Source organism: Camelina sativa, chromosome 16, assembly GCF_000633955.1.
Source record: "Camelina sativa cultivar DH55 chromosome 16, Cs, whole genome shotgun sequence".
In the NCBI taxonomy this organism is placed as follows: Eukaryota; Viridiplantae; Streptophyta; class Magnoliopsida; order Brassicales; family Brassicaceae; genus Camelina; species Camelina sativa.
This window is the reverse complement of record NC_025700.1, coordinates 21,924,849-21,933,709: the sequence shown is the minus strand read 5'-3', so window position 1 is coordinate 21,933,709 and position 8,861 is coordinate 21,924,849. Positions and strand designations below refer to the sequence as shown.

General features: G+C 37.2%; 2 protein-coding genes across 2 annotated transcripts in view; one reads left to right on the top strand and one right to left on the bottom strand.

Annotated features, from left to right (window-relative positions):
• Positions 1-5,207, bottom strand: part of LOC104753908 (serine/threonine-protein kinase ATR-like) — a gene marked incomplete at its 3' end in the record, with an annotated part of 12,990 nt that extends 7,783 nt beyond the window's left edge. Inside the window, exons 1-13 of the mRNA XM_019237825.1 lie at positions 4,961-5,207; positions 4,564-4,708; positions 4,328-4,440; positions 3,752-4,083; positions 3,492-3,616; positions 3,116-3,260; positions 2,429-2,983; positions 2,274-2,349; positions 1,853-2,156; positions 997-1,730; positions 507-893; positions 272-431; positions 5-166 (exon numbers count right to left, since the gene is read on the bottom strand). Of these exons, the coding sequence (XP_019093370.1) occupies positions 5-166; positions 272-431; positions 507-893; positions 997-1,730; positions 1,853-2,156; positions 2,274-2,349; positions 2,429-2,983; positions 3,116-3,260; positions 3,492-3,616; positions 3,752-4,083; positions 4,328-4,440; positions 4,564-4,708; positions 4,961-5,135 (3,413 nt within the window). The remainder of the gene's footprint in view (positions 1-4; positions 167-271; positions 432-506; positions 894-996; positions 1,731-1,852; positions 2,157-2,273; positions 2,350-2,428; positions 2,984-3,115; positions 3,261-3,491; positions 3,617-3,751; positions 4,084-4,327; positions 4,441-4,563; positions 4,709-4,960) is intronic.
• Positions 7,369-8,861, top strand: part of LOC104753907 (receptor-like serine/threonine-protein kinase At1g78530) — a 3,413-nt gene continuing 1,920 nt past the window's right edge. The window contains exons 1-4 of the mRNA XM_019238007.1: positions 7,369-7,548; positions 7,650-7,997; positions 8,091-8,348; positions 8,466-8,599. Of these exons, the coding sequence (XP_019093552.1) occupies positions 7,416-7,548; positions 7,650-7,997; positions 8,091-8,348; positions 8,466-8,599 (873 nt within the window). The 5' untranslated portion in view covers positions 7,369-7,415. The remainder of the gene's footprint in view (positions 7,549-7,649; positions 7,998-8,090; positions 8,349-8,465; positions 8,600-8,861) is intronic.

The following is an 8,861-nucleotide window of genomic DNA, read 5'->3' as shown; positions in this document are numbered from 1 at the left end:
TAACCTTGCCAGTTCGTTCAAGGTATTGGCTGCTTCAGCATTTTCCTGCCAGTATACCAAGAGCTTAGGAAGAACAACAGGGACCATTTTCCTCACAAGTTCTTCAGTTTCAACACCTAAAACAGCCTCTGCGAATTCTCTTACTACATTTGAACGGCTGGTCAGCCTGGCAGATAGATTATTAAACAACTCATTTTGAATATGAGCAACTCTGGAAAGTAGGGTCGCAAATCCCCCTTTCACAAGGATGTAGGATGACCGATTTATTAACCTTGAAGCATTTATTCGGATGATCAAGTTTGGATGATCAAGCTGATCAATCAGCAGGAAAAGGCAAAACAAGAAAAGCTCACTGGTAACATCAACAGCTACCATAACTTCAGCTGTCGTTTCCAGTAGAGTCTGGATGACAAGAAGATCCTTCGCTGTTGCTAGAGAATGTTCAATCAAACTAAAAAACTTTTGTTCGCAACTTTTTTCCATAGCATCTTCACCATGAAACAAACAGCCCAAAATAGGATGCTGTACAAAGATACCAATCTGAGCACAGAATGCTTCCCTTACATCTGTATTAACATGAAGTAACAGATATTCAAGGCATTCTATCCATTGAGACCTTGTTCTGACCAGAACATCTGGGGGTGTGTGGCCAAGAATTCTCCTTATTACTTCTACGCAGGCTAGCTGAGTCTCTTCAGAAGACTCGTCATTGAGAAGATTAAAATATAATTGAAGGTTAAAGTAATCACGATGATGGTCCATTTCCAATTTCACCATCTCTGGAGGCTCTATGATTATGAAATGCTTCTCATCTTTGCTTTCGATAAATTTATCACACTTTGAACATTGGAACCCTTGAAGTAGACAATTCAGAGTCTCATCTTTCTTCAAATCTTCATGTAGGAATAAATGGCATGCAGTTTTCTCTGAGCGGGTTGTACTTGACCCATAAAGACAAGATAAGAAGCCAAGGGACTGAGGAATGACCTTCTTAACCATCAATTGTNGGATGATCAAGCTGATCAATCAGCAGGAAAAGGCAAAACAAGAAAAGCTCACTGGTAACATCAACAGCTACCATAACTTCAGCTGTCGTTTCCAGTAGAGTCTGGATGACAAGAAGATCCTTCGCTGTTGCTAGAGAATGTTCAATCAAACTAAAAAACTTTTGTTCGCAACTTTGTTCCATAGCATCTTCACCATGAAACAAACAGCCCAAAATAGGATGCTGTACAAAGATACCAATCTGAGCACAGAATGCTTCCCTTACATCTGTATTAACATGAAGTAACAGATATTCAAGGCATTCTATCCATTGAGACCTTGTTCTGACCAGAACATCTGGGGGTGTGTGGCCAAGAATTCTCCTTATTACTTCTACGCAGGCTAGCTGAGTCTCTTCAGAAGACTCGTCATTGAGAAGATTAAAATATAATTGAAGGTTAAAGTAATCACGATGATGGTCCATTTCCAATTTCACCATCTCTGGAGGCTCTATGATTATGAAATGCTTCTCATCTTTACTTTCGATAAATTTATCACACTTTGAACATTGGAACCCTTGAAGTAGACAATTCAGAGTCTCATCTTTCTTCAAATCTTCATGTAGGAATAAATGGCATGCAGTTTTCTCTGAGCGGGTTGTACTTGACCCATAAAGACAAGATAAGAAGCCAAGGGACTGAGGAATGGCCTTCTTAACCATCAATTGCTTTTCTTTCAACAAATCCCTATGAATAAAAGACAAAGGAACAGTTAAGCTATGTCTTTAAGAGTATCTTGAAAAGGACTAGTAAGCAAAAACAGCCATATGAACTTCGTTTATTATGTCGTTTTTATCTCATCTACTTACTCCAGTCTTGGAAATATATGAAGAAGGGCATCAAGACCAGAGAAAAGAACTTTGAGGGGCATAGAGATAACAGCAACAGCTCGCACTTGTTCAAAATCGTCAGAAAGAGCCCGATTAAAAATATTAAAACCACTCCCATCTTGTAAACCAAGCTTTGTCCATATTCCCACAGATAAACACTTAGACTTTACTAGAGAGCTAGGCTTCTTAAACAGCATGCAGTGCGTCCAAGGAAGCTTCAGCAGGAATTGTATGGCAACCAGATCATTCCCTTTACTTGTATATTCATACCGTGAATCCAAATCTGATTAAAGGGGAACACATTAACAGATGATAAATCCCAAACGGGTATAGAGCAAAAGGTCAACACATTATTTAGCATGGAAAAACATGTCAAGACTTCATGGAAAAGGAGACTTACCAGGCACGAGCAGCACATTGTGAATTCCTTCCAAGTAAATAGAAATGTCGAACATTATAGGATTTTCTTTCTCAACCTACATACATACCGTTTAAAATAAAAACAGGAATCGAAAATGCTAGTAAAAGAATCGGGACTGGGGTGTTTCTGGTTACCTGCTCAGCTATCCAGGGAATCCAGGCATACATCTGGTGAAACAAGCGATGAGTCATGTCAGTCCAGGGAGAGAAACAAAATGCATTGCTGAGCATGGTAAGTGCCACAATTGAAATTTCAGTCTGTAACAGACTAGGTCCAGCAGGTGGAGGCTTTAAAGATTCTACAGTTGAAATAAGCATCTCACGCAGACTAAGAGCATCTTTTCCATCAGTCTCACTGGAAAATTCAGGATCCAAGTAAACCCCTCGTTGAATATCATCACCAACCTTTTGGCGCTTCCTTTTGTAAGCACGTCCATCCTTAATATGCCTTTTTTTTCCAATGTTAATTTCTAGGACAGGTGTATCACTTGCTGTTGATGTATGACTACCACATTTGGTTGTCTTACGTCGAACACAACCAGGTCCAAGAACTACAAGAACTGCTTTAAAACATTCTATCAATTGATAACAAGGTTTTGAAAGATGAAGCAACTCTGGAAGGCAATGTAGCTTCCATATACGAGGAGGACAAGATTTCACAATCCGTGCATATGCTCCGCACAGGGAAGCCTACATACATAAATATCCCACGTGATTTCCCATAAAGTTGTTGAAAGAGTACCAGTGAAAATAAAATAAAAAATTGATCAGAAATTCATTGGAGTGGAACATGTGTATAAGAAGAAACAGATCCAAATATACCTTAAGCTCCTCACTGTTTGTTCTCTGTAAAGCATGAGGGAAGACCAACACTAAACTTTCTGCAGTTAGTTTGATAGCGACATCAGAACAGCTGGAATATAATGCCGTAAGGAAACGCCCAATAGTAGCATCGTAAATCGCATTTCTGTTACACAAACCCAGAATTAAAGTTCAAAGTGAAGGTAGATCTATATTCTGAAACTTCATCGGAGAAGATTAACTGAACCAGTGGGGAAAAGAGCAATCTAACAAATATATTTTTTCCACACTCAAATGTGAGGAAGGTAAACAGAAACTTAAATTCACAATCTGACAATCATGTTGACAATCATGTCAAAATAAAACAAAAGAGATGTTTTGATATGTGGGAACACACCTGTACACAGGAAGTCCTTCTTCATCTGCACTTAAAAGGAGGATGATTGACTGTATCAAGCCCACATGAGGGAGGATGTTGAAAGTAAGGATTGATCCGACAAGAGAAGCAACTTCAAAGCATGCCTTCCATATAAAATCAGATATCAGATTAATGTCCCAAAAATCATCACATCCCCTATAAAAATTAAATGCACCAGTGACACTATCAATCGATCTGATAAACCAAATCACCAAGCTTATGAACAAATAGTTACTCACCATCTGCACATCTGCACCACCACCGCATAGTAGAGAACAAGCAGCTTTGACAAATGATGTATGGATGAGACCGTGGACGTAGAGTGTCCCCTCAGTTAGGCATTTACAGATGAGCTTAAGGATACAAGTAGCAAAAGGTTGCCATCGTTCGGCTCCCAATAAGTTCAACACAAGGCCATCCCCATCTCTGGGCTTATTAGCATCTGGCAGATCACAGAGATGACAAGTATCACCCCAAATTCCAGAAAAGGACATACAGAAACACCTAAATGGGATGTGAGATTCACAGATTTCTGGTTCATTTGAGTGACGTGATGCAATAGGTTGCATATCTGGACACAGAAAAGGAACGTTAGTTCAGTATAAGTTAAAGAACTTTGGAGCCATAGTACGTATTATTAACATTCACGGAGTCGGATTTACAAGCAACAAACTCCAATTATATAGTGGGTCCTTCTAACATGATTTGCATCGAACAAAACGATACTTGTGGGGTACATAAAGTTCTTATCAGTTGGATAACGACGCCGAATCATTATGATAAGCAAGGAAGAAAGTCCTAAATCTTAGTATCACCTTCAATGGCCTGCAAAGAGTCATGGAAGAACATCCGGTACGCCTTCCTTGAGTTGGAACGCAGCAACATTAAGAGAGAGCCAACAGTTTCAAGTAGTAATCCATGCGCAGGACTGCAAATGATATACCAAAGAAAGCATTAGAGGAAAACTCTTGAGGAGTGACACCCAGTTCAGGAGGAGATATGACCTAGATAAGGAACTAGGCACACCCAATTTCCAAGCGAAACAACTTACACAAAGTCTGGTTCAGCAAAGAAGGGGATAATACGAGCAATCACAGGGAGAATAGCCGCTGGGCTTCCGTGATAGAAAACTCCTGGAATGTTCCTTGCTGTATGACCAACAAGCTTCAGAACAGCTGTAACTTTCCTCCCGTTACCTGTCCACGCACAAGGAACTATGAAATTGCGTTTCTAAAAAAAAGTAGCTAATTCGAGAGAAATTGGAACTCAATCGATAAACTGGAGTCCAAAATCAGTAGTGAAACAAACAGATGTAGGAGGAGCCACATGAAACCACCGTAAACATCCTAGGTTAACCCTAAACGAATTCCAGCAAAATCCAATCCAAGCTAAGAAATTATGCAAGGGAACAGAAACAAAAGAGAGAGAGAGAGAGAGACAGTAATTACCGAGAGAAGGAACAAGGTAGGTATTCAAAAGATTGGGCATGACTACCCGAAATCGAATCACTAGAGCATCATCTTCTTCTCCGGAAGAGTTGTTGTTAGCCGGAGTGGACGAGGATGCGGCGACCCGTTCACGGAGTTCGTGAGCCAAGCTGGAGAGATTATTGTCGTTGGCCATTTCAGATTCGCTGGAGCTACGCTCGCTCCCGTCTCCGCCTTTCCCCCTTCCCTCCCAATTTTTAAAAGGAAAAAAAAAAAAAAAAGTGTGCAAGTAAATTAGTCTCTTTTCACTCTTGAACTAGCATTTAATCAGCGGGACAATATTTTTAATTTAAAAATTTTAAATTTATATTGTATTATTTATTATTTTATTATTGTTTTATTGATTTAAAAAATATAAAATTTTACAGGTATTTAATAATTTTAATTTAAAATATTATTGTGGTGTTTTCAAGATTTTAATATGTGTAGTATATGTATAGTCTAGTAATACATTTATCTCCTGGTACAAATTTAAAAATGTTTAAAAAAACAATTCCACTTAACTCCCTATATAAGATTAATGTCAACCCGTCTCACCAAAATCAAAATAAATTTTTGCGTAAAAAAAATAATCAAAATAAGTTTTTTTATCAAGTTTAATTATGTTAATTGTTTTACCAAATTAGCATACTTATATAGTTTATAATTTTTTCATGTGGATATATATAGTTTATAATAATTAATAGAATTTTAATTTTTTTGGTAATTCTTCAAAAAATAAAAAAATAAACCAAATTATATGGGGGTTTTCAACATATTTAATGTGACATTTTATAATTGGATTTTCGGTTTAGGAAATTTATTAATGTTAATATAATTATGGATATTGTAAACTTTTGTTAAAGAAAATCTGTTATATATCATTTAAATTTGAGAGATTTTAGCATCCATAAAAATAGTTTTGGAGATTTAATGGGTTAAAACTTTAATGAGTAGAGTTGTTTTTGGAAAAATCGGAATGTATAGATGTTGTTAAAATTTTATGGCAATAAATGTAACAAATGTTGGTCAATTTAAGAATGTAGTATTTGAGTTTATCTGCAATGTTATTTATGAATTGTTTTAGGGGTTAATGTTATAAAAAAAAATTAAATAATTAAAACTTAAAATAGCATAAACAAAAATATACTTTCAAAAATGTTAATATAGAAATGTTAATATAGACGTTCAAATAATCACATACAACCACCTCCGTGTGTCCATAAAATTTACTAGAAAATAAAATAAAATAATACATCAGATGATTGGGTTATTGTTCTAAAGAGATGGATGCTTCGGCCTCCTCCGCATTCCTTGCAGTTTCCTACCCTTCTACTTGTGGGTCCAAATTCGTAACATTCCCATAAACTATATATTATACGAAAGAGGCAATCATTCTACTAGAGGAGCTAGTAGGACAGGTCACTGAGGTTGTCTTCGACCTTGACCAACACCATTAGTCGGGGGGGTTTTGTTCGGGTTAAAAATCAGATTTGATGTGTCCAAGCCCCTCCGGAAATCGAAAGTCATCAACCTCCCTTTATGGTCAGTCCACTATAGTCCGCTGGTACCATTATGAAAAAGTGCACAAGAGATGTTACCATTGCCAGAGGCTTACTCACGAGATGGAAGCTTGTCCTTTCCTACTTAAGATCAACTAAGATCTAGCTACATAAACGTGTTTTGGTAAGGCAAGAGAAAAAAAACCTCCACCTTTGGTTGGACTACTACGGGAGAGGATCAAGTGGGGGTATTCCGTATTCATAAGAAGCCATTGAATGATATGTGAAGGTTTCTACCTTTTGCCAGTTCCAGCATACAGATACAGATGCTAAATCTCTCATAGAGTTAATATAATTTGAGGCCGGGAACTGAATCAGACTTAATGTTATAGAGTACCAATTTGCATGGTTTTTTTTGAATATATTAGTGATGTGCTTTTAGATTGGTGAGCACAAATATTGTAAAAATCTTAGAGGGCAAAGTCGGCTCAATTAAAATTGCAATTCGCAAGGGTTTTTTTTTTTTTGTATTATTATTACTGATCATCTGCTTGATCAATTCCTTCACATGTAGTCAACGACAAAAACAAGGTAATAGCTGGTAAGGTACGTACCCTACTTTCACGAGTACTTGTACATTTTTTTCATAAAGTGTTACACATCTCATTTAATTTTTTCAACAAAAGCGGATGAATTTTTACGTTCAAAATCAGTTTCGTTTCATACGTGATAGTAATACAAATATGAATTTTATGAGGCGTGTCCAAATTGTTGGTGAGGATAACCAAAAAAGGTCCTAAACCTACTTCCTTTTTCTGTCTATCTCCGTTTTCATGTAACCAACTTTGTTGTCTTCTCTTCTTCATTTAACTCAAATGTAGATGATGATGAGATAAGAAAATTAGAACTTGCAACTTTATGTTCAGAGAAAAACGATGGCTAATGCAAAGGAAACAACTTTTTACATAACAATCTCTGTGGTTGCTTTTGTCATTGGTAAAATCGTAATCGCTCTTCTCTACAAGAGATGGAAAAGAAAAAGCACAGTTTATGAAAACGGATTCCCAGGTAAGCAATAATCAAAGCTTTTTTTTTGTTTTAGCTATGTGAAATTTTCACATCATGTCGTCTCGTTTTATGTTTTGATTCATGTTCTTATGATCTTGCAGTCAAAGGAGGAGGAAAAATGGTGATGTTCAAATCTCCATTACTTAACTCTGTTTCCTCCGACATGTTTATGAAGAAGACACATAAGCTAAGCAACAAAGACATTCTCGGTTCTGGAGGGTTCGGAACTGTTTACAGAGTAGTCATTGATGATTCAACTACTTTTGCTGTCAAGAGACTAAACAGAGGAACCTCTGAGAGAGACAGAGGGTTTCATAGAGAGTTAGAAGCAATGGCTGATATTAAACACAGGAACATTGTAACTCTCCATGGCTACTTCACTTCTCCACATTATAATCTTCTCATCTATGAGCTCATGCCTAATGGAAGCTTGGATTCTTTTCTACACGGTACCCCAAAAAAAAATTAACAGAGCATTCATTTAGCACAAAAACGTGTTTTTTATCTAGTTTCTCCAACCGCAAGCTTTTTTTTATTCGCAGGAAAAAAATCAGGAGATAGAAAAGTTTTGGATTGGGAATCGAGATACAAAATCGCGGTTGGAGCGGCTAGAGGGGTGTCTTACCTTCATCATGATTGCATCCCTCACATAATCCATAGAGACATCAAATCTAGTAACATACTTCTTGATCAGAACATGGAAGCTAGGGTTTCTGATTTTGGTTTAGCCACTTTGATGGAGCCGGACAAGACTCATGTTTCGACGTTTGTAGCTGGAACATTTGGATACTTAGCTCCTGGTTTGTACAACGAACACGTAGTTCGCTTTAGATACATATTCAAAATTCACATTCCACTACAATAGAGAAGGTAGATTGATTTTTGATTTTGTTTAATGTGTGTTTTAAAAAAAACAGAGTATTTCGATACGGGTAAAGCGACAATGAAAGGAGATGTTTACAGTTTCGGGGTTGTTCTTTTGGAGCTTCTAACTGGAAGAAGACCAACAGATGATGAGTTTTTTGAAGAAGGAACAAAGCTTGTTACTTGGGTATCAGTTTATCTATCTCTTTTCCTTGTTCAAGTTATTATTACTCTGCTTTGGTTTTAAAACGTCGTCTGTAATTGTTTACTATTCAGGTAAAAGGAGTGGTAAGAGACCAAAGAGAAGAAGTGGTGATAGATAACCGGCTAAGAGGATCACCGGTTCAAGAGTTGAACGATGTGTTTGGTATAGCGATGATGTGTCTTGAACCGGAACCGATCGTTAGACCGACTATGGCAGAGGTTGTCAAATTGCTCGAATACATCAA